The 27909-nt window shown below is 37.4% G+C and overlaps 3 protein-coding genes across 4 annotated transcripts; 1 reads left to right on the top strand and 2 right to left on the bottom strand.

Moving 5' to 3' along the window:
* Nucleotides 1-222: 222 nt before the first annotated feature.
* On the bottom strand, nucleotides 223-3448 carry tmed6 (transmembrane p24 trafficking protein 6). Its single transcript, XM_007234331.4, has 4 exons — nucleotides 3075-3448; nucleotides 1404-1530; nucleotides 759-934; nucleotides 223-606 (listed from the first exon to the last, which is right to left on the bottom strand). Exons 1-4 carry the CDS (start codon nucleotides 3282-3284, stop codon nucleotides 373-375), a joined length of 747 nt encoding a protein of 248 aa, XP_007234393.2. The 5' UTR covers nucleotides 3285-3448; the 3' UTR covers nucleotides 223-372.
* A 935-nt stretch (nucleotides 3449-4383) lies between these two features.
* Nucleotides 4384-11886, bottom strand: LOC103023530 (palmitoyltransferase ZDHHC7). 2 transcript variants are annotated; one of them, XM_007234329.4, is made up of 8 exons: nucleotides 11755-11886; nucleotides 10884-10970; nucleotides 9789-10089; nucleotides 9235-9359; nucleotides 8917-9013; nucleotides 8241-8322; nucleotides 7939-8069; nucleotides 4384-6933 (listed from the first exon to the last, which is right to left on the bottom strand). In XM_007234329.4, the coding sequence occupies exons 3-8, from the start codon at nucleotides 10086-10088 to the stop codon at nucleotides 6760-6762; spliced, it is 909 nt and encodes a 302-aa protein (XP_007234391.1). In that variant the 5' UTR covers nucleotide 10089; nucleotides 10884-10970; nucleotides 11755-11886; the 3' UTR covers nucleotides 4384-6759. The 2 variants fall into 2 exon arrangements, with proteins under 2 accessions (XP_007234391.1, XP_007234392.1); XM_007234330.4 differs by having other exon boundaries at nucleotides 10884-10967.
* A 930-nt stretch (nucleotides 11887-12816) lies between these two features.
* nudt7 (nudix (nucleoside diphosphate linked moiety X)-type motif 7) lies at nucleotides 12817-15548 on the top strand. Its single transcript, XM_007234328.4, has 3 exons — nucleotides 12817-13149; nucleotides 14352-14510; nucleotides 15068-15548. Exons 1-3 carry the CDS (start codon nucleotides 12991-12993, stop codon nucleotides 15416-15418), a joined length of 669 nt encoding a protein of 222 aa, XP_007234390.3. The 5' UTR covers nucleotides 12817-12990; the 3' UTR covers nucleotides 15419-15548.
* The last annotated feature ends 12361 nt before the right edge of the window (nucleotides 15549-27909 follow it).

Here is a 27909-nt window from a genome sequence, read left to right as displayed (position 1 = left end):
TTTCATTCATCATTCACACTAGATACTACAGCTAGACTAAAATTAATGAAAAAACAATGGAATGAGACCTTTAAACAAATACATGCAGTTATATTGTTCGGCTAGTTGGTCTTCATTCAAGACTAATTCTGATATCTCTGGATCACATGGTACTTTTTCATTTTTAAAGAGTGTCCAGTTATAATATATTGTAGCAGAAATCAAAATCCAAGCAGTGAGAAATGAGCTGATGATGAGCTTTATTCATGTGTGTAGAGTATACATGTGTGATAGGAAGAGTGACAATAGAGTCACTTAAAGGTCATTTAACATTCATCAGAGCAAGGCTATCTTTGATGTCCTCGAGTACTTCAGGAGCATGGGGAGGAGAGGTCAGCAGCGGGGCTTGTCTGTCTCTGTGGTGGGCTTGGTCTCAAAAAGCTTCTTGAGGAAGAAGAGCTGTAGGTATCCGGCCATGACGATGACGAAGCTCTGGACAGTTGACCAGGTGCTGATGTAGTTGCCGTTGGATTGCAGCAGGTAGTAATCTGTCCCTCTTCTCATTCTCTCAAAGTTATAAAAACGCCACATGTGAAACACATGGGCCTGCACTCGGACGGAGCTTATCTGTGTAAATATTAGACAGTAGCAATGAAAAGGATTTGTAAGAGCTGGAGTTAAACAGTGCAGTGAAGTTTTAGTATTTATTTAACTTGCTGAACTCGTGTTTCTGTAAAATACTTCTCTATGGTTAAACACAAGTGTGGTTTAATGCTTACCTCAATAGTAGTGAGTGTACTGTTTAATTCCTTCTTCTCTTCCTCTTTCTTAATCTCCTCTTTCTCTTTCTGATTTCTGACATCCCCTGAATCTTCATAGTACACACCAAAGTTCAGAAAAATCTGCATGCTGCCAAAGCGATTGTGGAAGTTGCTGAAGCACATCTGATAGAAACCTGGAATTAAACATCCAAGAGCTTTAAACAAAAGCTCTACAAAATGAACTATAAATAAACCTAGTTGTTTGCTGTATTTTCCTTTCAATGAAAAATACCATTGAAAATACTGTATAGTATCTATTACGTCTGTTCATTTTTCTTTTTTCTTTTAGAGTGTGGTTCAACACTTATGTTGAACTTATGTAACTCTCACAACTGAATTAGAGCCTAACATTAGATTATACATAGGTGTGACTGAGTAATCTACAGCTGTAATTGAGGCCTAATCCTGCACATATTCCCTTTAAACGCTGTAGCCTAGGTCTACAATTTGTCCCTCATACACCCCACCACTAGAGTTACACAAGTAAAGACCATGTCAACTTTTTTAAATTAAACAAACCTAATGTAAGATACATTCTGAGCTTTGTAGTTTTCTTTAACTTCACCAGTGCAGTAACACAATGATATGTTTCCTCTCACTCACCAGTCTCTTTAGTGGTGAAAGCGATCTCACCCCTGGCGTCGTCCACTGAGCCCACAACAAGGCCACTCGGAGCATTAACAATGACGGAGAGATGCCTGTCCACAGCCACTCCGGTCACCCACTGAACCTAAACACACATTACATACACAATCCTCAATTTGCTTTTTTAATTCAGGTGATAAAACACACTTAAACTGGCCATACATGATCAGACACACTACCACACAAAAGGGAGATACCCTAAGACAGTGAGACGTGAAGCTATTTACAGTATATATGCAGTAGCTGTTAATGTGTTAAAAAATTAAGGAATACAAAACAAATAAACACAAAAACTAAACGTGAAAAAAATGACTGAACACATTTTGACAGGTTTTGACAGGTTTCATTATTTTGAAACGTTTTTTTTTTTTTTTTTTTTTTTTTTTTTTTTACCCAATGCTTAAATTAAAAAACTAAACATTTTCACTTTTTCTTCAAACACCAAAATCCTCTTTTTGGCCACTAGGACAAATGTTCGGTGTATCTGTATTTTGTAATAGAAAACGAGGGTTAAGATCCTTTCAATTATCATAAAAGGTTAATACATTCTATTACAAACATGAATATTTATGAAAGCAAAAGTGGTTATTTTTTGTCCTTGATCATTAAAGCTTTGGCACACTTATATCAGCAGCCAAACCTTCTAACCAGCATATCAAAAACTCTACATTATTTTGATGGTTTACTGTAGAAATGTTTATTTGCCTGCCTTGTGTAATGTTATTTAGTGTTTTTACTGGTAGAAAAATACTTCCAAGATAATCTGTTTTAAAACAGTTTCATGGTAGTATACGACTTTTGGTGAAAACTGTACTTAATAAGAGACTACTTAAAAATGATGAGTTTTTTTTTTATTTTAACAAATTGAAAACCATCAAAACCAAGCTGAACTGCTTGCATTTTTGCACCAGGAGTGGCATAAAATTATTTAAAAGCAGTGTGTAAGACTGGTGGAGGAAACATGCCAAGATTAATGAAAACTGTGATTAAAAACCAGGATTATTCCACCAAATATTAATTTCTGAACTTTTTTTGCATTATTTGAGGTCTGAAAGCTCTGCATCTTTTTGGTTATTTCAGCCGTTTCTAAATTTCTGCAAATAAATGCTCTGAATGACAGTACTTTTATTTGGAATTTGGGAGAAATGTTGTCCATAGTTTATAGAATAAAACAATGTTTACTTTATTTAAACATGTAACTACGAATATCAAAATCAGAGACACTGATTCAGAAGCATAAGTGGTCTCTTAATTAGTTTCAAAGCTGTATGTATAGAATGAATATTACATGTATAGACAGTGTAAATTGTTTGAACAACCTCAGGTGTGGTTTTCCTTAGTAACTACACATATGGTAGAGATGCCATTTCACTGAATTCACTTTTCTACTCTGCAATAAAATTCTGCTCTATTCTAAAATTCTAATCTATTTTAAATCCACCTTATTAACCATGTATGCATACTTTACTCTAATAATTAATATTGTGGCATCTTTATAACTTCCCAGCTGCCACATTATCCACAGACAAGACTCTACAACATCAGCAACTGAACACGTTAACCTCAGCAGTGAACACAACATACAACTTTGTCAGAGCTGTTAAAATAGTAACCATATGATCATATTACCATAAAGTGGAGGTAGAAGTGTTCTCCTAGGTGAGCAAAATGCCAGAAACAGTCGAGGCCTGCAGCTGGGAGCACAATGGCAAAGTCATACTGATCTGCTCCCCAAAACAACTCCTGATCAGTAATATCAGGCCGCAGGTCCTTCACTGCTCCAGCGCAGTGCCATCCCAACATCAGCAGAAGAACAGCAGAACAAGCCTTCCCTAACATTGCAGAGCTGCAGGGTTTAGTGAGCAGTTTATTGAATGAAGAAGCCTGAACTTCTGAAGCACCAGATCATCACTCTGAACCCCTAGCAGATTATTAACTCTGACCCTTATGGTGAGGCTCTCAGAGTGTGTGCAGCCTTTAGGGATGGGAAAATCCATGTCTGACACAGGTGCTTCCGGCTTATCCCGCCAGACCACACTTTAACCTGTTAATACACTTCACAATATTAAGATAAGGCTGGTCAAAATAACTGATATAATGCTTAAAAATAGCTTAATAATACAATTACACCCTTTTAAAGAGCAGTAAATATTTAACAATTAATCAAATTTAGGCATTAAAATTAAAGTAATAATATTAAAACATGCTGGTGGCACAGTGGCTTAGTGGTTCGCCTCCCAGCACTGGGGTCTTGGGTTCAAGTCTCTATCTGGGTGGAGTTTTCATGTTGTCCCTGTTTCTGTCCAGGGACTCTGGTTTCCTCCCACAATACAAAAACATAGAGATCAGGTAAATTGACTACCCTGAATTGCCCAGAAAAAAAATTATACTTTAAATTAATTTGTATACGTGTGCATGGGTGTATGTACTGTATATATATATAAAATGTGCGTATGACTGTGTGTCTAAATATGGATTGGCACTCTGTCCTGGGTAAATACTGTAGTGCCCGATGCAATCCTCAGGGTTGTTTCCGGTTGAGAGTATGCTGTGCACTATTGACTGCTGCTTTTTACCAGTGTGTGGATAAGTGCTGAGTATGAATGGTTGTACGTAAAATGTGCAAAATTCTTTTTAGAAAGGCCATATATAAGTGTAACTTCATTCACATTGTTAAAGATCTTAAAATAAAAAAAATATTTAAATCAAGTAATACCACTGTTTTACCACAATGCACCAAGTCATTCACATTAATGAGATCTTACTATATGAGCAATATTGAGGTCAGCAACAATAATTGATGTCAATATGTTGTATGATAACTTGATAATGTAACTATTATCACAGGCCCAATTGGGATACCAACACAGACTGTTTTTGTAAGCTAAAATGTAAGCTACAAATTTGGGGGAATTTCATTCAATCTAATATAAAAGAGTTACTTATTGCATGTTTATTGGCGTTTGTATGGGGTGAACACTGCATTACAACACATAGAAAAATACAGTAGATGCTACAATGGGTGTTTTCCAGTTAGTACAGCAGCCCAAACTCATGCCAATGATGTATGAGATGATGAAATTTAGTACTTCAAAAACTTTTTCAAATAAAACTGAAACTAAAACTATGACGCAATATGACTTCAATAAGTCTATGGAAGTATGGCAAGAGTTTCCCAGGATTCCCATTCTTTTATTAGAAAGGGGTTTTCCAGGAAACTTTCCATGACAAATGGCAGATGTTGCGTAAGAAAGGTCCATGTAAGCTGCGGACATGACCAAAACACGCACAACCACACACACACACACACAGACACACACACACACACACACACACACACACACACACACACACACACACACACACATACACACACACACACACACACACACAATCATTTAAACCCTTTCCTGACACCATTTACCATCCTCTGATCACGTTGTACAGAAATAGCTACAGTCATGTAAACATGAACATAAATAAAAACATTGACATTTGGGCTTTATTTGAACATTATAGAGAAACAAAGCTTACATAACTGAACAAATCAAACTTGTAAACCTAAGTTGTAATGAACATATAATGAACATTAATATCAATTTCTTGTGAATAAAAGTTCACCCCCACATTTATTACTGCTTAAAATGTCTACAATTAGAATCAGCATGATTAGATTGGAAATTAGAAGTGGCTGCCTTTTTAAACCTCAGACATTAGTTGGAGGAATGGATAAGTCAAAGCCCAGATCTTAATTCTATTGAGATGGTGTAGGAACCCCTTTAACCAATACATAACTTAAAGTGAATTCTGCATGAAGGAAAGGGAAAAACTTTCTCCCAGTTGACGTTGGAGACTGAGAGATGGATATAGGAAATGTCTAATTGAAAATATTTTGTGCCCTAGCTTTTTCTCTCATTTTGGTTTATTACAATGTACAACTTATGTTAGAATTGAAGTTATCCCTTTTTCACATGATTGTAAAAGTTAACGTAACATGCAGCAAGATGCTGGTGTTTATTTAATCACCATATAGAGTTTGACACTGCAGCATACCGTATAACATATACTGTAAAATTTGTTTAAGCAGCTGGAACCTGCACTGCCTGCTGAGGAAAGAATAAGCTAAAACACAACAATCTCTGCTGTTTAATGGCGTAACACTTTTCCAAGGCTTACTAGAATATAGTTTATTTCTAGAACATAGTTTCATAGTTTATATTTTTTTCCTTGGTGTTTTGCATACCTGGTAAAGCTTTTCCAGGATGTGTGGAAACTCTGTGTTCCACACCACAATGTGGATTTAAGAGGTAGTTTACAGTGACTGTGACCACATGAGGTGAGGTATACCCTTAGAAACAGTGTGCAAATTAAGGGCTTGGAAATTCACCCTAAAAAAAATATGAACACACAATCTCACTTTTGATAAACATCTAATTAATTTCTGTTTAAAACTGATTCTCTATTATTCACATCCTGGTACTATTTACTTTTAGTTGTGTCTAATGCCCTGAAGCTTGCATCATTTTAGCAACACAGATACACTAAACAAAGCACAACACAACAAATGCAATATTAATAAATAATTACAAAAAAAGTAAATATTACAATAATTAAAAACAATATATATATGTATAAAAATTTCTTTAAAAAAGACTGCAAAACCATTTTCCCCCTAAACTCTGCCTTTAACCAATAAGAAAAACAACCTTGATGTAAAGGTCTTCGCTGAGCAGAGAAATGTCTTAAGATATCTCATATTTCTTCCTATATGAGACACTATATTGACAAAAGTATTGGAATACATTCCAAAATCAAGGATTAATAAAAAAAAAAGAGAGAGAGGGCGAGAGAGAGAGAGAATGCTGTTGGGTGAACACCACCCCTCCACACCCCCATCTCCCAAACTCATTCCAAAATTATTGGATGGAGCACAGTCATTCCAGGGAACACATTTCCACTGCTCCACAGCTCAGTGCTTACGGCTTTAAAACCAAATGTCCATAAGCTGCCAATAGATTCATGTTTATCTGCTCCACAGAGTCCTATTCTATTGGCAATATTTCTCTACAGGGACTAGAGAAGCTGTGTGTGTGTTCATTTGTATATCTGTGTCAACACTGGGTACAACTTAATGCAGCTGAATGCATTCATTAAAAGCGGTGTCCACAAACAGTTGGACATTTAGCTAGCGTACACTTCTCATCTTCTCACTGTAACCTTGATGCAGAGGCAGCCAGAGGCAGGGGAAGGTCCATTCTGTTCACCAGCAGCAACATTAGTGCTCACGGTGTGTCTGTGTGTGTGTGTGTTCGTGTCAGACAGCAAATTCAGGTCCAGCCTTCAGTGTGTTTGAGGTGATGAGTTTTCTCAGTCTGAGTCCAGCAAAAGGGTTGATCCAGAGTAAAGATGGCTGACCTCCAAACACGGTCTTCATGCTCTCCCAACGTCTGCCTCTGTGAAGCTTCTCACTCCTCAGACGTTCAGCCACCTAGAACACAAACAGCAATACACATACGTGGATTGATCTTATAATACACCGGCATCTTTCTGCTCTTAGTATTATTGTATAATAAACAGAAGGATTTATAACATTTTATATTATATATTATATTATATATTATATTCTCTCCCTCTCTCTTTCCCTCTGCTGGCTAGTTGCTGGCTACGGGCCCCTAAGGTGATATGTTAAAAAAAAAAAAGAAAAACTCTGGCCACGACTTAAGGCGTGGGAACGAGATATTTACGTCATGGGGATGACTTATTAAGGCGTGGGAATGAGATAATTAAGTCATGGGGATGACTTATTAAGACGTAGGATAATTAAACCAAGGGGACCGTGGAAATAAAATAAGTCCAGGTCATTTAATTTGTCCCCACGACTTAATTACCTCATTCCCGTGCCTTCATAAGTCATCCCCACGACTTAAATATCTCTTCCTCATGCCCTAATAATTCGTCCCCACACTAACTTATTTTCTTCCCACACGTTAAGAAGTCGTCCACACGCCTTAATAATTCAGCCCCCTACTACTTAATTATCTTGTACCCCTGCCTTAATAAGTCGTGAACATGCATTATTATTTTTTTATATAATGTCACCTTAGGGGCCCTGTAGTTAGCAGTTAAACAGTCTTAAAGGATATAAATATTGAAGCCTGGGGGGTTATTTGATATTACATGTGTGTGGTGTTCAGGTTCATCAGTTCAGTCTGTACTGCATACAGTTAAACACAGGGAGACTTAATCTGCAATTTTTTTGTTCTTGCTTTTCCTGTAAAGTGTTTCATATATTTATTTATTGGAATTGATTTCAGCTCAGTAAGGCTTGTAAATGTTTCTAATGATGAATATAAACATACATTATTAATCATATTTAATAAAAAATAAAGGTAAACGGAAAATTGCTAAATCAAACCATTCCCATTTGCACAAATGCTTCCTATTTAATTAATTACACACATTAAACAGGCAACAGCTTGAGAGAGTGTCTCACCATCTCATCACTGCAGATGGACTGGATCTGTGTGCTGAACATCACCGCAGTGAAGGTGAGGAAGAGGATAGCCTCCAAGAACAGGAAGATTATCAGCAGCACAGCCACAGGAGGAGAAAAGTCACTACATTCTGCAGAGGTTAAACAAAAAAAAAAAAAAAAGTGGAGGTCAGTTATTGAAAAGTTGCAGATTTTTATATTATATATTTCATAAGGATATTGCTTAACTGTCAACAAACACGGATATAAAATGGCATACAGAACATGTGCGGTACATTAATCTGCATAATGCACTGACTCACCAGTCCAATCGTCCCTGACGCATGTGAAGAACTGAATCATACTCAGGACCAGAGCATGTGTGGAGATCATGGCTATGTACATCTACAGAAAAGGGAAAGTTGACAGAGGATGAGATTTACAGTAATACAAAGTCCAGTCAGATTATTATTATCACTTTCTTGTCCATTTTTCAGCTCCACTCTGTGTATAGGAGCATGTTCTAATTGCAAAAAATTAATATCATTCTGAATGAAGGATAATAAAGTATGAAGAGAAACAGAAGAAAAGTGCTTCTCTGAGAAAAGCGCAGCGACTCGGTTACGATACATCAGCCTTTTGCTGAGCGACTTCATTCTATTCAATCTACCCACCCAGAGAGAGCAAGGCCAGTTGTGCTCTCTCAAGGCTCTGGTAACAGATTGCAAGCTACATGAACAGGATTCGAATCAGCAATGTGAACTTACAGAAATGTGAAGAGTCCTCCTCAAATTGTATTGTCTAGCTCAATCCAGTCATTCAGCTTTGTTCTTTTTTACACTCAGGCAATTAATAATCATAATGTAAACAGAATGTCGATATTACAGATAATTGTACAGTGAATAATGTAATTGTTGAGTTCATTAGGTCACAGAATTTGATTTAGTATTAAAATATCTGCTGTCATCACTATTAGCAATATGATGCTTTAAATCCTACTGTGAAGAGAACAAAAAAGCGCTGGTTATTTTCTCCCACGCAGTTGTTCACCCAAGGACAGTGGTGGTCCATCTTACGAATACACCGCTTACAAATACTGCAGACAAACAGACAAAAAAGGCTTCACACAGGGTGATCATAATACATTGGACTAGATAGGAAGGATACACTTGGCTCTTCTAATGTCAATCATTTATTGAAAAAAATAAATACCACCTCCCTTTGTTGCTGTTCTGTCGCTGTTTTTCTTATCTGCAGTGATGTGCTCTGTCTAAATACCACCTCCCTTTGTTGCTGTTCTGTCGCTGTTTTTCTTACCTGCAGTGATGTGCTCTGTCTGGTTTGATGCTGCAGCATTTTGGGCACTTGTACAGGGTTTCTCCTGGTTTCAGCTGCAAGCTGTTAAGGTACTCCTTAGTGGCATTGCCCTTGGGGATTGCTCCCTGGAGGAAAATTAAAATTAGACACAAAGGGATCTGATTCCCTTGCCCAGATTAAGCTTAATCATGGACTAAATGCTTTGTGTAATTCACAATTAATGTTACAACTCAGGTATTTAGGAAAAATGCAAAGGGGTGTTTGACCATCAATGATACTATAATAGCAATAAAAGGAAACAAATAAAATTGACAACACGTTTCTTAAAAATAAAAGGCATAATCATTTAATTTCCCCCATTTCATAGGTTAGGTCTCTGACAAATTACGGTAGGCCCAGTCCTTCCCAGGCCTGCTCATGGCTTCACAATTTAACCATATGCTGCAAACACTGGGGTGCAATTGTTTTTAGAGATACTAAACATATTAATAATTCTTAATTGAGGCTTTCCAGAAATGCTACCAAAACTTGCTTGAAAAAAAAAAAAATCTTACCGGGTCAGTGAGCATGGTGCGCAGGTGGGAGGTCAGTGCCAGGACTGCCAGACTATTAAAGATCACCCCATTGACCACAGCATATGCCACACTTTTAGAGGGCAGCAGCATAACAAAGGTGACCACAAAGTCTGCGTAAAGCACCAGGAACCAGGTGATGAAGGCACAGACCATTCCACAGCCATCCTGAATAAACCATATCCGAGCAGTGACTTCCCTTAAAGAGCCTGTACCAGCAACCCTCTCCAGCAGGGGGTGCTGCTGCTGCTGCTCCTCAACACGCAGTCTGTGAGACTGCATCCTGACGGAAAGAGAAAAACAAAGGAAAAATGGGATGATGTGGAGGAAGGTCAGAAAAAACACTTCATACTTTATAATTATAGTGTCACACAGATTCCTAATTGTCTGATACTCAAGACAATTAGACAAAAAAAAAAACACCAGGAAATAAGAAAGAGAGCTGGGTAAAATGGCCCTAAAATAATTGTAGGATATTTCAGGGACTGTTTGTTATAACAATATGACAAAACACTTACAAATCGAATTAAAAATAAATAATAGAACATAAAACACTGACCAGAGTAAAATGGTCATTTTTTTGTATGCAGAATATGTAGTGAATGCATATGAGCTGCAAGTATAAACAAACAATTATACAAAAGTACAATTTTACATTAAATAGCAAAATAAATATAAAATATTCTGTTTACAAGAAAAAATACTGCTACTATACTACTAAATATTATAACAATATTATCCAGTATGATATGATCTATGCACACCCCTAATAAAAACATATTTTTGTTCCAATTTACAAGTGCAAAAACGTGATGTCTTCTCATGTGAAATAAATGTGGTTTTGTAATTATATGTCACATGTGAAACTACAGTACATACGAAATTTGTAAGGATGTGTTTACTTATACATGAAACACTAAATATTCACTGCTGAGTAATTAACAGTTAAAAGAAATTAATTGAAAACAAAACATTTATACAATTTTACACAAAATAACATTGCTGCTAAACAGGATAATGGGTTAAAGGCTTAAATGTGACCTTTTCTGACCCACTCTGTGTGCAAATACTACATACCTCACTGTAGTCTCCACATCTGTTTAAAAAGTAGCTTCATAGCTGGTCAATTAAACCTCTGTGGACTCCAAATGTGTTGTCCAACTACTAAAAAAAAGAACAAAATTATTAAAAGTATGGGTGTTGAGCAGGCAAAATAATAATAATAATAATAATAATAATAATAATAATAAAAAGCTAATCAGGACTAATTATAGATAAATTATGCTTTTAGGTAATATAGATATAATTATCCCCAATATTATTATTGGGGAGCATATTTTACGTAAAAGCATTGATGTGCGTGTAGAAGAGCTCAGTCCAACCATTGAAAAACTTTAAATAAACGTTGATTCAATGTCAGAAATTCAACACTAACCCAGGGCTGTGAGGTAAACCAAAGCATTCGCGTTTATTCAATGTTCCTATCTCTCAGGAGCATGCACTTCCAGTCATTATTGAATGCATATCATTATTTTTTGGGATAAAATAAGCTAGTGTTAATGTGACATTCGTGCTTTGTTCGTTGTCCATCAGACTGACCCAGAAACCTATTGTTGCTATGCTTCTCTGTCTGTTGTAATTCACAATATAACACAACATTATATCACACTGTGATACAACGTGGATGCACATTAATATTTAAAGCATTGTTTACATTAATCACAGTCAACAAACTGACATATATAGCTAAACACGCGTTCAGCCTTTGCTTTGTATCCACACGTCTACCCCAATCACTGTAAACATCATTCCAGTACCAGCAGACAGTTAGCTATAGCTAGCTTAGCTAGATAAACTTGCCCATAAATATGGACCAAATTCAGGGATTTCCGTCATAACACCGTGCAGCCTTCATTCTGTTTAATCCGCTATACCTGAACGGACTTACCGCTAAGCTAGGATACAGCTATTCCTGCGCATTTCTGATAAATAAATGAATGAAATATGAAGTCAGCCTGCTCCGCACTGTGTAGCCATCTTTCCACCATCCTCCGCCCTGTCCGCAAAACACATTGTAGTTTTTTGATAGGCTCGAATCGTGCATTAACTCCCACTGTACACTACATTTCCCATAATGCCCGCTCTAGCACAGCGTTTCCTGGTGCCTACCAGCTGATTTATAAGTAACTTTTTTTTTTTCTTTTTTTTTTCGAAAATTAAAATAATATTATCCTGAAGGAAAAGTAAAAACAAGAGAGGACATGCGGACATACAGTATGTGTTATAAATGCGGTTTTGTATTCACATGTCACATGTGAAACTACAGTATATGTAATATGTGTAAAGGTATGTTTACTTATAAATAAAACATCAAGTAATTGTTGCTGTGTAATTAGTGTAAAAATAAATTAATCGAAAAAAACATTTACACAATTTTACACACGACAGAAATGTAACAAAATAGCTTTAGACAAACGTGTTAGTTTGATTTACGGGATAATTTGTTAATGTAAACTTAATTGGGGTAATATAAACTACATTTCCCATAGCGTACCTGCTGATTTGAAGTAACCATTTGGATTTTTTTTTTAAACTTAAAACAGTATCATCCTGTACGAAATTATATATGCCCCCCCCGCCCCCCACAATAAGAAACGTGTTTTTTTTTTTAATTATAAGTGAAAACATGAGATGACATGCGAACATACAGTATGTAAAATGAATGTGAAATAAAAGTGGTTTTGTATTCACATGTAACATGTAAAACTACAGAATGTGTGAAATTTGTAATGATGTGTTCGTTTATGAATATATCATCAAGAACTTGCCTGTGTGTAATTAGTGTATGAATAAATTAATATATTTTTTTTTCCCTACGACAGAAATGTAACAAAATATTTACTTACGTCCAAAGCTGTTAGTTTGATATACGGAATAATGGGTTAATGTAAACTTTAAATAAATAAACTACATTTCCCATAATGCCTCGCTCTAGCGCAGCGTTTCCTGGAGTGTTCCAGCTGATTCATAAGTAACCAGTTGTCCTTCTTTTACCCAGTTCTCTACTACAGTGACTGGAGATAAGCAGATCTGACCTTGCTATAAAGCAGCGCCCCGAACTTATCGATCAATGACCCGACAGTCCTAGGTGAGAGTCCCTCCTGCCAGCTGCCTGATATACAGAATGGAGCTAAAGAAGAGGGTGATAGAGCGATTACAGAAGTGCACTGCTGAGGGAGAGCAGTATCTGCGTTTACCTGAACTGCAGAAAGCTTCAGTACTCATTCCTCTGTTCTTCAGAGGAGGAGATCTTCATGTGCTGATGACGGTGCGCTCCATTGAAGTGAGTGAACTTTACTCACGCTTAGACCAGTTCTGCCTGTTTCAGCTCTTCAGCAGCAGCTTCGTGTAGAGTCTTGTACTTTCAGTTCTTTCAGTTTCATAGTAAAATAGATTAAATTATTTAGTTCTGCTGCTTGTGGCTGTAGTTCTGTTGATTGTGCCAAGAAAACTGCACTCTTCACACCTGAATGTTTTGTTGTGTTTGTGTTTGTGAATGTTTTGTTGGTTGAGTAAAACTCAACAAGTTAATATTAAAGACATGAAAACAATTAAAGGACACATATGGAATTACACAGTAAAAAAAGTGTTAATTCTCCACAATCCCCTGACCTAAACCCAACTGAGATGGTTATTTGGGATGAGCTGGAGCACAGTGTGAAGGAGAACTAGATACTATTGTTCAGCACCTCTACAAAATCCTTCGAAGAAAACTATTCCAGGTGACTCTATCTCATAAAGACACTGAGAATAAAATACCAAGTGTGCAGATCTGTACTCAAAGCTAAATGTTGCTTCTTAGAAGAATCTAAAGTTTTGTTCATAGAATACGTCAGCATGTGTTTCTGTATAGCTTTGAAGTATTCAATATTAAATTTACAATGTAAAATTGTAAAAGAAAATAAACATAATGAATGAGAAGAGGTTTGTCAACTACTAGCTGGTACTGTATGTCCAGAAGGCCTTTTGTCCTGTTGTCATGGTGTGGGGGTGCATTTTTGTACAGTGGACAATTACCTTCAATTTTAATTACAGTAAATGTGACAGCTCAATGTTACATTAATAACGTCCTGCAAAAAGTGACCTTTCCTGAACACACACTCAGGTGCCCTTTTTAATCAGGACAATGCTCTTGCAGTTGAATTACTTCTGACAGGTTTCTTTCAAAATAAAGCATAATATAAACAATGCAAGTATACAGAGACCATACAAGGTTTAAACAACCTTGTTTTGTATTATATATATATAAATATATATATATATATATATATATATATATATATATATATATATATATATATATATATATATATATATATATATTAGATCTGAGACAATCTGTTGCTGAATATATTTCATCCTGCTTAAATCTGTTTACACATTGTTTTTCATAAAGTTGTGCAAGTGAACTTTAATAGGTTAAGGACCCACTGTAAAATTTCAGGTTTAATGAACTGCCTGAATCATCTGTTTCTGTTTTACCAGCTCAAACACAATGCAGGGGAGGTGTGTTTTCCAGGGGGAAAGTCTGACAGAAATGATACAGATGAAATTCACACTGCTTTGAGGGAGGCAGAGGAGGAGATCGGTCTTCCTCCTGATGGAGTAGAAGTGGTCTGCAGATTTACTCCAATTTTGAATCAGGTACATTTTCCTATGTAAAGTAATCTGACTTCTGACTTAGGCTACTTTATTTAAAAAGTAGTAGGCAAAATGCTACTTTGGGTGTATTTATTTATGAAGTGTATTTAACTAGGCTGTTTTTTGGATAACAAGATGCGTATAAAAAACTGTCCTGTACTGTGCCTTACTCAAAATGCAATCCAGGCTGAAACACCCCTTATAACCTCAGTATGAATGGCTGGTGTTGCTGTAGATTCCAAACAGATTTATTATTTATTTTTTTTATACTTTTTTTTTTATAAGTTACAGTATCTAAACTATGTTGACTATATATTTTACATAAAGTCCTGACTCACAGTCCATAAATGGCAGGAGAATTTGGAAATTATGTTTTAAATAATTTTCAATTCTCATAGAAATGTGTACATATATTTGTGTTTTTTTGTAGTATGCAGAAAATTAAAACACGCACCTGATAATGTGTTTGGTTTGATAACTTTTTTTTTTAATGTTTAACTGACGTGAAGACTGACGTGAAAATATCTTGCGTCTCATATGTCATGTAACATTCTCCACAGAGGGGGCTTCTGGTGACCCCAGTGGTGGGTTTCATCAGCGAGTCTTTCAGCGCTCGGCCGAACCCCGCTGAAGTGAGTGATGTGTTCTCTGTTCCTGTGGAGTTTTTCCTGAAGGATGCTAATCACACTGCCTATCCTGTAGCCAACATTAGTGGCATGACTCACAGTTTCATCTACACTGACCCCGTTACGGACAAGATCCATCAGATCTGGGGACTAACAGCCAGTCTGTCCATTCTGATGGCTGTTCTGGTCTTTGATAGGAAGCCTGAGTTTGAGGTTGGTTTTGATGTTGAAAACGCCATTGTTAAGTTTCGAATGGAGCTTGAACACAGGATAAGCAAGTTATGATCAGCAAGGTTTATGGAAAAGCTTTCCAGGCATATAAAAAGTATGAATGTAATTAATATATGATTTTGTATTTTGTATGTAAAATAATACTAAACTGTGTTCAGTTACTGTCTAATTAGTGATTTAACGACATGACCCAAAAAACATGACCCTTACAGATTGCCCCTTACCGTATTCGACATACTTTATATACTGTGAGCTACGCTGAAAAGCAAAGCTTGTTTTTCAGCCAACACCCAAGTAGATGCCTTCAATTCCAGCACCAGCTCACCTGATTTACCATCATTGATCTCTGATTTACCAACCAAGCTGTTGATATGATGAGAACTATAAATAATACTAGACTGCCATGAGGAGATTTTTAAAATGTTTTAATGAACACAGTAATGTAAAATCGTAAATTTTTGTATGCAAAAAAACAGTTACTGCCCAGAAAATGAATTTTCACAGGTGCCTAAAATGTTTTACCCAGTACTGTATTTCTTTTTAAACAAAAGCTTATAATTGCTTAATTTTAATTTTTTCTAGGAAGTTTTTTTTTGAGTTGCAGATATACACTACCATAGCAGTGAGTAAGTAACAGTTTATGCTAGAACTGCAGTATCATCTGCAAAATTAAACAAATGGCATTTTAATCTTTGAGTGTGGATAAAACTGGTTCATGTTGTAAATATTGTGCAACATCATACTATAAATACTATGAATACTGCAGCGACATCACTCTTTTGTGTGAGTGGAGAGCAGAAAAAACAGCATGTGTGAGAGTCTCTCATGCCACTCAACTGATACATCACAAACAGTTTGCCTTACAATAAATGTCCCTAATGCAAACCAAAAAAAAGTTAAAAAAAAAAAAAAAAAAGTCACTAATAACAAATAAAGCAGTAAAACATCTGAAAGATAAGATTAGTGTCTTACATTTGTCTTCCTTTTTTTCGTCTTTGCTGAGTGGAAAAATGATCCAATTTAGAATTAAGTGTTTTGTGATTTGTTACAGCACTGCGTTTAATATGAACACCAGATCAATGAGAGGTCATAATGCCTTGGCTTTCTAGGAATTAAAAAACTGTTTACTCTGTGTATTAGACCCTAGGACTCACTGCACAACCAAAACATAAGAAACAACTTAGTCAACTTCTCTAAATGACTCTTTCAAATAAAACCTAAATTAATATAAAAAATAATTCAGTCTGTCTTCTTTTTTCAGCATTACTTTATATTGTGTGCTTTTGTTATTTTACTGTTGCTAGTAATTCTTTGATGTGTTCATGTTTGCAATATAGTTTAAAACCTTCATCATAACAGAAATGTTAAAGTGACACCCTGGCAGTGTGTTGTTGGTCAGCGCTGGCTCTGGGAGGTAGCAGGTGGACTCCAGCCAGCCAATCTCTGCTTCATCAGTGAGCAGAGCTGTCTCAGCAGCTTCCTTCCAATGGATGCATAACTATTCATCACTTTCTGTGGCGTCTCAGCTGCAGCACACCGAAACAAATTTGCTTTAACTCCTCAGTGAAAAATGCTTCAGCTGTTTTTTATGGACATAAAAAGAGGGTGCTGTAAATCTGCCCAGAGTAAATTACTGGGGATGTGGGTTTACAGTGTGTGAATGCGCATTTGGGTTTACTGGCCATTAGAGGGCACAGTACTGCTGCAGTAACAGTTTTGATACTATTATATATATATATATATAGGTTATATATATACAGGTTATTATGTAGATACAGGTTCTGTAAATTTTACTGCAAATTTAATGTATTTTATGTACTATATTTTAAAATTGTCCTGTGTGCTGATTATACACATATGGCATACTTTCCCAAAGCATTGCAGCATTAAGATTTTTTTTTATATCATATTTCATTTTAACGTGACCATTTTGACCTTAGTGTACATATAAAAGGGTCAGCCTTTTTTTTATATCCTTTTAAAAAGATGAAGTGTGATAGTATCTAAAGAAAACAAGCAGGGGTGTAAAAGAAATTGTGTTTGGGTGAAACATGGTAGAGTAAAAAATCTACATTTAGTTTTAGTATGTGTGAAAGTGTGTGTGATATGTAAAAGTATTAAAATAAAAATAGTGAGCCCTGGTGCAGAGACTGATCAGTTGACTTGGTCTTTGCACAAAGCTGTATAATATGAAGTTGTGGTAAAATTTAGGTGACATGGTAGAAGGGCATATATATGGTACCCTGTGATGGACTGGTGTCCTGTCAGGGGGGTATTCCTGCCCTGTGCTCAATAATTGTGGGTTTAGGCTCCAGAACCAGCGTCACTCTGACCATGAAGGAGATGAGTGTGTGTGAGTCATTACAGTTTACACTGATATGATTAGAGGGGAATTGGTTCAGCAGTTAATGTTGACAGGGTTATGGGATTGATACCTGGGCTTGGCAAGCTGCCACTGTTGAGGAGGGCCCTTGACCCTCACTGCTCATTGTATAAAATTATATGTGTGTGTATTTGTGTCTTACCAGTGTATATGTTTGTTTTCTGCAATATAGTAAATATGGTTGTTCAGTCCTGTGTTTTGTTGGATGTTTTTATAGAAACTGAAAAATCTAATTAATTGGATCCAAAGAGAGTTTGATAAAGTTGTTTTTTGTTGTGTCACTTGTGGACAGATTGCCCATTAAGTATAAATGTTCACATTTCAAACAGTTTTGAATATTTTGACATAGAACCATTTCAAAATTGATTCCTTCTTACCTTCCTTCTTACCTTCATAAGATAACAGGTAAATTTTCAACATCAATTAAAGCACTGATCATAATCTTTTCAAGTTTTAAATCTGATGATTTTTTTAAGTTACTGAAACAGCAATGTCTTTCTATTTCCAAATTAATCCAACTATTATGAGTTTGATTCAACCCTTTTAGTCTGTTGCCATTGGCAGCTTCTTTTTTATTGGTTTCTGTCACAATCTGTTTGCATACTGGGTGTGTCCAACAGTTTCTGACCCTCACCATCAGTGTGTAGTGATTCCCCCTGGTCTACTTTAGAAATAAAGATAGAAATAAGTTCTCCTTCAGTTGTTTTAATTTATGCTAACTCAAGTTTTCATTCCCTATTGCTTAAAAAATTTGAGCAAACAGGCTGCCTTAAAAAAGCTAAGTAAACTCAACTTATCCGGTCTTACAATATAACAAGAATAAAAAAAAAAACTTCCCCTTTAGTTGTAATAACTTAAATTATGCTAACTTAAGTTTTAATTACCCATTACTTAACTTTTTTAAGTCAACTGGTTTCCTTAAATCTTTTAAGTAAATTCAACTTATCTGGGCTTACAGTGTACTCTTGTAATAGACTAATGTATTTTTTATTTACTTTACTTACTTTACTTATTTTCCACTATAGATGAGTAATATATTGCATTTTAAAAATATATTAGCATAACCATGAGCCATATAGCATAGGCTTTAGTTTACAATTATGTGAAGTGTTAAATGTATTCTGATAAAGAGTTAGAGAGGTGAAACTAGGGAGGAACAGTTTTTACATCAGCTGATGTGGAGACGCATAATATTCCAGTGTTAAATTTAACTCTGTTATTGTTAACGAAACGCTGGATATTTCGCTGACAGATGCTCCACTGCATTCCTTTCTCCACGAGCACTCGAGGTTTGGCCAGCATCGGTTTGTTGATGTTCTAATATTATCTTGGTAGATAGTGAACAGTAAATGAACTCTGACTCTGTGGCTTTGCTTTGGTTTCTTCACAGACAGGTTGGAAAAGTTTCTATTTTTGGAGTTAATGTTGTGTCTACTCAGTGTCAGCTTTTATGTCATGTTTGATCATGTTGCCAGATTGCAGTCCAGCACTGGCCCTCAGTGAGCAGGAGTGTGTGTATGACTGATTGCACCATTCAAGCTTAACTTAAGTTTGAGCAGAGTGAAACTGTGATTCCCTTTCTGCCTTTGGTCTCCACTGTGCAATTATTTGTTTGATGGAAACAAAGGCAAGTTAGGAATAATAGAAACTAAAAAGCTAATACTACATGTGCTGTGTATCTGTTGCACAGCAATATAGCACAAGAATGAGCACTTTAGCACCAGACCAACACACAGTCACCTTCATCAACACAAAGTAAAGCTAACTTACTCTTACACAGGGGCGGATCTAGCCATTTTGGGGCCCTAGGCAAAATATAAACAAGGACCATTCATAAGAACACACACATAAACCAAATAACTAGAGATGGAACGATCGATCGGCAGTGTATCGGCCGATTTCAGCCAAAAATCGGCGATCGGCAGATATTCTTCTGATTTTAGCCGATCTGATTCAGGAGTTTAGGGTTTAGCAGTTAATCTGAGCTGTGTGTGGATGAAACTGGTGAAACCGGTGAAACTGCTCGCTTACAGGAAGCTGCAGTTCCTCATCCAACCACTAGTCGGAGCAGCAGCAGCAGCACAAGCCCCGCTGTCAGAGCTACAGCCCAGCCACGGGCTACAGGGCTCAGCTCAGCCAGTTTATTTATTTATTTATTTTTTTATATATACAGTTTTCTTAAGATCATCTGTGTTTTAACCCCACTAAACGGATAATACAGTTCATCTTTCAGCCCAAGCAGCTAACAGCAGCAGTTTAGAGCAGCCGTCACGGAGTCACTGCTCGGATTACATTAAAAACAGGTCAGTTAGCGCGCTGCTAACCTCATGATGTTTATAACTACGGAGTTTAGTGGACACACCACGGCTGCAAGGTTAGACTGTTGAAGGCTACTGAAGACTATTAAAGGCTATTGGAGGCTATTGAAAGAGTTATTGGGGGCAGAAATCAGTAAAGGCTGGTTAGATTAGTGATTCACCTCCTCGTCCTTTGCTGCGGTGAAACTGTGACTAGCGCTGTCACAGTGATGTTTATTAACGTCAATAAAACAGATTTTGTCAGGTATTGTCTAATAAATATTTACACACAACTTATATCTCTAATAAAAAGCGTTTATTTTTGGCCAGTAACACTCTTTCTTGTGTTTATTTACTATCAGTGTAAATTACCAGTGTTTGCTTTGGCGTGGATGTAATTCGAGGAAACACGTTGCGTCGCACATTGCTATGTCGTCATATTATGGACTAGTTCAATGCAAGCAACGGAGGGGGGTATGTGTGTTTGGACAATTAGTATTTAGACATTAATTCGGTATTCTGCTGATATTTCTGTTGTTTTGTTTTTTAATAGAAATATGTTTTTCTTTACTTACATAAGTAACAAATTAACATTGTTTTTGGTGTATTTACTGTAGCTTGGATGGTCAGATTTCGGGGCCCCTATGGAGGACAGATTTGGTCGAGGCAAATGGCTAGGTTTGCCTAATTAAAGAACCGCCTCTACAGTGTACAACACTAAAGCCTTGCAGCTACCCAGTCTATAAAATACAAATGCACAACCAAGAAAAGGTAGAACATACACCAATATGGTGCGAATACATGGTGCTAGGAGCTAACTGGAATTTTTTTTTTTTAAATAACATTTGTGAAAGTGTCTTGGTGTATACAGTTTCCAGGTTTAAGGTCTTTAAACTCATTTTATTTTGTTGTACTGGCCAGTAATTTTATTTAACATACTAAAACCGTTATCAGATATCAGTTGACCGCAATAACTTAATAGAGTGTACAACCCAATGGGTACATTTTGCAGTTGGGGTTGGATCTTTGCCTGCCGGGAGACGGGCGGCAGTGGTGGGTCTGCGTGACGTCACCCGCCAGCCACTTTTTCATCGACCCGGCAGTGCCAGGCACGTACCCGGCAGTACTAAAAACTGACAGGGGGCTTGCTGACAGTACGCCGGCAGTTTTAAAAACTGTCAGGGAGCTTCCTGACAGTACGCCGGCAGTTTTAAAAACTGTCAGGGAGCTTCCTGACAGTACGCCGGCAGTTTTAAAAACTGTCAGGGAGCTTCCTGACAGTACGCCGGCACTACTAAAAACTGTCAGGGGGCTAGCTGACAGTACGCCGGCAGTTTTAAAAAATGTCAGGGAGCTTCCTGACAGTACGCCGGCACTACTAAAAACTGTCAGGGAGCTTCCTGACAGTACGCCGGCAGTTTTAAAAACTGTCAGGGAGCTTCCTGACAGTACGCCGGCACTACTAAAAACTGTCAGGGAGCTTCCTGACAGTACGCCGGCAGTTTTAAAAACTGTCAGGGAGCTTCCTGACAGTACGCCGGCAGTTTTAAAAACGGTCAGGGAGCTTCCTGACAGTACGCCGGCACTACTAAAAACTGTCAGGGAGCTTGCTGACAGTATGCCGGCAGTTTTAAAAACTGTCAGGTAGCTTCCTGACAGTATGCCGGCACTGCTAAAAACTGTCAAGGAGCTTCCTGACAGTACGCCGGCAGTTTTAAAAACGGTCAGGGAGCTTCCTGACAGTACGCCGGCACTACTAAAAACTGTCAGGGAGCTTCCTGACAGTACGCCGGCAGTTTTAAAAAATGTCAGGGAGCTTCCTGACAGTACGCCGGCACTACTAAAAACTGTCAGGGAGCTTCCTGACAGTACGCCGGCAGTTTTAAAAACTGTCAGGGAGCTTCCTGACAGTACGCCGGCACTACTAAAAACTGTCAGGGGGCTAGCTGACAGTACGCCGGCAGTTTTAAAAAATGTCAGGGAGCTTCCTGACAGTACGCCGGCACTACTAAAAACTGTCAGGGAGCTTCCTGACAGTACGCCGGCAGTTTTAAAAACTGTCAGGGAGCTTCCTGACAGTACGCCGGCACTACTAAAAACTGTCAGGGAGCTTCCTGACAGTACGCCGGCAGTTTTAAAAACTGTCAGGGAGCTTCCTGACAGTACGCCGGCAGTTTTAAAAACGGTCAGGGAGCTTCCTGACAGTACGCCGGCACTACTAAAAACTGTCAGGGAGCTTGCTGACAGTATGCCGGCAGTTTTAAAAACTGTCAGGTAGCTTCCTGACAGTATGCCGGCACTGCTAAAAACTGTCAAGGAGCTTCCTGACAGTACGCCGGCAGTTTTAAAAACGGTCAGGGAGCTTCCTGACAGTACGCCGGCACTACTAAAAACTGTCAGGGAGCTTCCTGACAGTACGCCGGCACTACTAAAAACTGTCAGGGAGCTTGCTGACAGTATGCCGGCAGTTTTAAAAACTGTCAGGTAGCTTCCTGACAGTATGCCGGCACTGCTAAAAACTGTCAGGGAGCTTCCTGACAGTACGCCGGCAGTATTAAAAACTGCCAGGGAGCTTCCTGACAGTAGGGGGCTTTCTCACAGTACGCCGGCACTATTAAAAACTGTCAGGGAGCTTCCTGACAGTACGCCGGCAGTTTTAAAAACTGTCAGGGAGCTTGCTGACAGTAAGCCGGCAGTTTTAAAAACTGTCAAGGAGCTAGCCTAGGATGGACTCTTTCATATGGGAGTGGACCTGTTTTGGCATTATGGAAAAATCATGAGAAATTTAATTTTAAGCATGAATAATACAAATAAATAAATAATATAAAATAAACAATACAGTGAAATTTGCCCAAACTTGCAGGAGTCAAAGCCTAGGACAGACTCTTTCAAATGGTAATGGAACTGTGTTGGCATTATGGGAAAATCATGAGAAATGTCATTTTAAGCATAAATAAAAAAAAAAAAAAAATTATATAAAATAAACAAAACAGTGAAATTTCCCCAAATTTGCAGGAGTCATAGCCTAGGATGGACTCTTTCAAATGGTAGTGGACCTGGTTTGGCATTATGGGAAAATCACAAGAAATTTAATTTTAAATATGCATATACTATATATATGTTTATATCTATATATTTTTGTAATTAATATAAAATAAACAAAACTGTGAAATTTGCCCAAACTCGCAGGAGTCATGGCCTAGGACATACTCTTTCAAATGGCAGTGGACCTGTTTTGGCATTATGGGAAAATCATGGAAAAAAACATATTTTAAGTATAAATAAAAAATAATAAAATTTATATAAAATAAACAAAACAGTGAAATTTGCCCAAACTCGCAGGAGTCATAGCCTAGGACAGATTCTTTCAAATGGTAGTGGATCTATTTTGGCATTATGGGAAAATCATGAGAAATTTAATTTTAAACATGAATAAAAAAAACAATAATAATAATAATAATAATAATAATAATAATAATAATAATAATAATAATAATAATAATAATAATAATATAAAATAAAAAATACAGTGAAATTTGCCCTAACTTGCAGAGGTGACAGCCTATGTTGTACTCTTTCAAATGGTAGTGGACCAGTTTTGGCATTATGGGAAAATCATGAAAATTTTTATTTTAAACACGCATACAATTTTTTTTATTAATATAAAATAAACCATACAGTGAAAATTGCCCACACTTGCAGAAGTGATAGTCTAGGATGGACTCTTTTACAAGGTACTGGATCTGTTTTGGTTTTTTGGGAAACTCATGAGAAATTTAATTTGAAGCATGGATTGAAAAAAGTAATATTAATATAAAACTCTCTCTCTCTCTCTTAAACACTGATGGGATATTATATCAAATAGATAATGTACTGCACAAAATATACAGTGAGGTGAGTTATTTTAATCCGTTTTTTCTCGTTTCTGGGCTTAATGTATGAATTAATGAATAATTAAGCCCAATTAATTCTGAATTAATATAATAGACTGAAACGTGTCGGTCTCCCGTTCTCTGTGTTTTTTAAGCGTGCTCTCCGCCTGCGCGGCTGTTTACCGTAAAATCGCACGTATACGCGCATCTAAATTTAAAGCCCGGATGACTTGACTGAGAATTTCCGAAGCGCGGATAGCTTGACTCCGGTCTTACTGTCAGCAAGCTCCATGACAGTTTTTAAAACTGCCGGTGTACTGTCAGCTAGCCCCCTGACAGTTTTTAATACTACCGGTGTACTGTCAGCTAGCCCCCTGACAGTTTTTAATACTACCGGTGTACTGTCAGCTAGCCCCCTGACAGTTTTTAATACTACCGGTGTACTGTCAGCTAGCCCCCTGACAGTTTTTAGTAGTGCCGGCGTACTGTCATGAAGCTACCTGACAGTTTTTAGTACTGCCGGGTACGTGCCTGACACTGCCGGGTCGATGAAAAAGTGGCTGGCGGGTGACGTCACGAAGACCCACCACTGCCGCCCGTCTCCCGTCAGGCAGAGATCCAACCCCCTCTCACATTTTGTGTATCTGGTGAATATTGTTTTCAAATTTTGTTCTATATATAAAGTGTATTTGTGTCTGAGGCCTAGAGCAGAGCCTGTGTCTTGCTCTCTGCAGTGAGTATTTGGGACATTTTGTTTGAGGATGTACTCACCCAGAGCCTAACTCACTGTTTGCCAGAACTTACTTCATTATCCAGTCCCAGCAGGCTGAGGGCTTAGCGCCTGCTGTCCCTGAGGCCGTTTCACACATGAGGTCTTCTGGCATCCCCACTGGGAAAACTTCTATTTGCTATTTTTAGCCCAACAAAACCAGCCTTTGTTCCCTTTATCAGGACCCTCCGGACTCGTTTCACTTTTTCTCCTCTCTGTCAAGGTCAATATCGGTGGAGGAATGTTTTGCTGCAGAGGGATTTGGTGGGATTGGTTAGACAAAGTGACCATGAACGTCTGATTGAGTTCCCTAAGGGACGCCAAGACTGTGAGAAAACAAGACTACAGTTGATGCCAGGGGAAAATGTGCTCAGTGTGAGAGAGTATGGTATTAGAAATATTTGCCTAGGACCAATAAACAGTAATGCTATAAGATATAAGACATCATGTGAGGTATAATTAATAAGGGTTGTTTTTAGATGCTTTGTAGATTACCAGATTATTGTTAGCCAACATTTACTTTAAATATTTGTAAAAACCACTGAACATGAAACTAGGAGTGGATTCCCAGAAAAATCTCCATTTAAAATCCAAAATGTGTTGCTGTCCAAGACTATGTTTAATCATTGTCAATGAAATTGCAAATGCATAGACGCATAAATGCATAGACCTAAATGATAATCGTATGGTCTAAATAATAAATTGTCTTATTAAGATGTTCCTTAATAGACATTTCACAGCATTTCAATAGAATTTAACCTCTGTACTGAACCCATTCATTGCATTGAACATGCACTCAGCTACCTCAGCGCTCAGGGAGCAATTAGGGGGTTAGGTGTTCTGCTCAGGGTTACCACAGGCATAAATGTTCTGTGAGTGTTTCACCTCTGCCCCCACGTTCTTTCCTACTGTTTAATTGGATCAAACCATCAACTTTCCACCAACTGATGCAAAGCCCTTATTGGCTGCCTTTCTTGTGGCAAAAAGTGATTGAGTGCCCGCTGGTGCCCCTTCTTCCAATAAATTAAGATGTGCTCTAAATAATGTGAATAATTTGAAAGTGAGTGCCCATTCCTGTAAAGAAAATGCGATACAATGCCGTGCAGTTTAGGGTTCTCTTACAGGAAAACAAAAAAAAAAAACATGATAGAGAATGGAAAAGCACCCAACCAGTGGAGTGAATGTGATTCAGTGCTGTAAAAGATGCGGCCATGTTTGTGAGAATGAGGAGAAATTTCCTAATCTTTATGCAGTCACTGGATTAAATTTGATATGGTGCCCTATAGGTACCTTCAGAATACACAGGAGAAAGAGCATTAGGTCATAAAAGACAAAGTAAGTTGTTGTCAATGATGGTAAAGTAAGTTTTCAGTTTTAGCCACACCCCTTCCAGAATGCTCAGATGGTGTTGGTTGCTTAATGCAGTCTGAGATGTAACCCTGGTAAAAAGAAAATATGCTTAGGCTAATAACTTAGTGGTTAGCATGTTTGCCTCTCAGCACTGAGGTCTTGGGTTCAAGTCCCTCTCTGAGTGAGGTTTCCATGTTCTCCACATGAGTTTTGTCTGGGGACTCTGGTTCCCACTGTCCAAAAACGTGGAGATCAAGATGCTCTAAATTGCCCAGAAAATTTGTATGTATGTGTGTGAATATGAGTATGGTGGTATGCTCAGATATGCATCTGTGCTGGGTCAGCTCCTCATTGGCCGATTCAGGCGGACGGTCATTTCCAGTTGAGAATACGATGTGCATGGTTGGACGACACTTCTCATGGTGTGTGGATGAGTGCTTGTGTGTAAATTGTAGTGTTTCTTGGTTGTCTAGAAATCATTAGATCGGGCCCAAAAAATCCAGTATGATATTTTAAACATATAGTCTTAGTGCAAAACATAAAACAACACTAAAACTACACACAGACAAGAGGAGGAGCTGACGTGAGTTTTACAGCTGTGATTATAACATTCTAACTTGTGCAACATTTTATTTAAAACAAAGTTTGATTTGTTATCATGCCATAGGTTAATATAAAATAAAACGCATTAAAATACGGAGCCCGGCCCTAGAAAAATGGTGAGAAATAAGGTCAAGGCGAGTTCGGGCAGAGAATCTAAGCTCTAAACTTAATTCATTTAAATGTGCCCTACATGAAGTCTAAGGAAGACAGGCCTGCAGACAAATGTGAAACAATAGAAGTGATTTACAAAAAGAAATCAACATAAATAATCAATTAAAAACAGATTTTAGTATTTTAAATAAAGTATTTAGTTCATAAATTAAAAAAAAATACTGTAAATATCAGGATTACACTGGTTTTGAAAATCAGATTGTGTCTTTTTAAATAGTACAGAAAACAGGGTCGGACCCATCTTTTAATGGTTAAACCATTTTTCATTATTGTTAAAGAGTACACAGTGATCAAAATCTGCATTCTGCATAGTAACTGCATAACTAGGTCATATGCAAAGATTTGGACACCTATTCATATATAATATGTTATGTTCAACTTTTTTGCTAATTTTGACAGTAGGAAAAACAAATAAAATCACACAGTCCCTGTGCTTGCCTTATTTAGATTTTCACCTAATGTCTGCTCATTTCTGTCCAGAGAATCAGACACATGGGTGTCCACATTTGCTTCTTAGCACTTACAGAGTAATGAATCATACTATTAATAACTGAATAGTAAGCCTAGGGTTCAAAGGCTCAAGTAAGTATATGAGAGGGAATGCATCCAAATACTGGCTGCACATTTTCTGCTAGTGAAACCTTCTTTAGGTGTGATTTATTAGCTTTTGTACCTGCTTAAAATCTGACAGAGCATTTTCCCTCCCTTATGTGAGGTCATTACAGCACATTCTTCCAAAACGGTAGAAAATATTGATTCTTTTGTGTCTGAGGCTTCATATTTAACACTGCATTCTCTGTAAGCAGTTATGCAATCAATAAAAATGATGTGATCTTTAACTTGAACATGCTGCCTGAATATAGTTTCTGAAGATCCTCAGCTTTCTGCTTTCTATCCATGGCCCAGACCATCATGAGAGCCTGTGTGTTTCCTTCACACTCCTATTGCATTTTTACTTGTTTAATTAAAGTGATCAAACCTGATTTAGCATTGTTTAACAGTAGTTGTTTAACATCAGATGAACAGATCATTTGCATGGGGTTTATCCTTTGTAAGGTAATGTTTTGATGCGGAGAGTCAGGGCTGGTACTGAACATTTC

Source organism: Astyanax mexicanus, chromosome 10 (genome assembly GCF_023375975.1).
Source record: "Astyanax mexicanus isolate ESR-SI-001 chromosome 10, AstMex3_surface, whole genome shotgun sequence".
NCBI lineage: Eukaryota > Metazoa > Chordata > Actinopteri > Characiformes > Acestrorhamphidae > Astyanax > Astyanax mexicanus.
Note: the sequence above shows the minus strand (reverse complement) of the source record. Positions and strands in the feature narration are given on the sequence as shown.

Coding starts and splice junctions, on each gene's coding strand:
- nudt7 (XM_007234328.4), top strand. CDS start 12,991: ATGGAGCTAAAGAAGAGGGTGATAGAGCGATTACAGAAGTGCACTGCT. Junction 13,150..14,351: donor TGACGGTGCGCTCCATTGAA/GTGAGTGAACTT, acceptor CTGTTTTACCAG/CTCAAACACAATGCAGGGGA. Junction 14,511..15,067: donor TTACTCCAATTTTGAATCAG/GTACATTTTCCT, acceptor CATTCTCCACAG/AGGGGGCTTCTGGTGACCCC.
- tmed6 (XM_007234331.4), bottom strand. CDS start 3,284: ATGTTAGGGAAGGCTTGTTCTGCTGTTCTTCTGCTGATGTTGGGATGG. Junction 1,531..3,074: donor ACTTCTACCTCCACTTTATG/GTAATATGATCA, acceptor ATGTGTGTTTAG/GTTCAGTGGGTGACCGGAGT. Junction 607..758: donor GTACACTCACTACTATTGAG/GTAAGCATTAAA, acceptor ATATTTACACAG/ATAAGCTCCGTCCGAGTGCA.
- LOC103023530 (XM_007234329.4), bottom strand. CDS start 10,088: ATGCAGTCTCACAGACTGCGTGTTGAGGAGCAGCAGCAGCAGCACCCC. Junction 9,360..9,788: donor GCACCATGCTCACTGACCCG/GTAAGATTTTTT, acceptor ATTTTCCTCCAG/GGAGCAATCCCCAAGGGCAA. Junction 9,014..9,234: donor GACAGAGCACATCACTGCAG/GTAAGAAAAACA, acceptor GTTTGTCTGCAG/TATTTGTAAGCGGTGTATTC.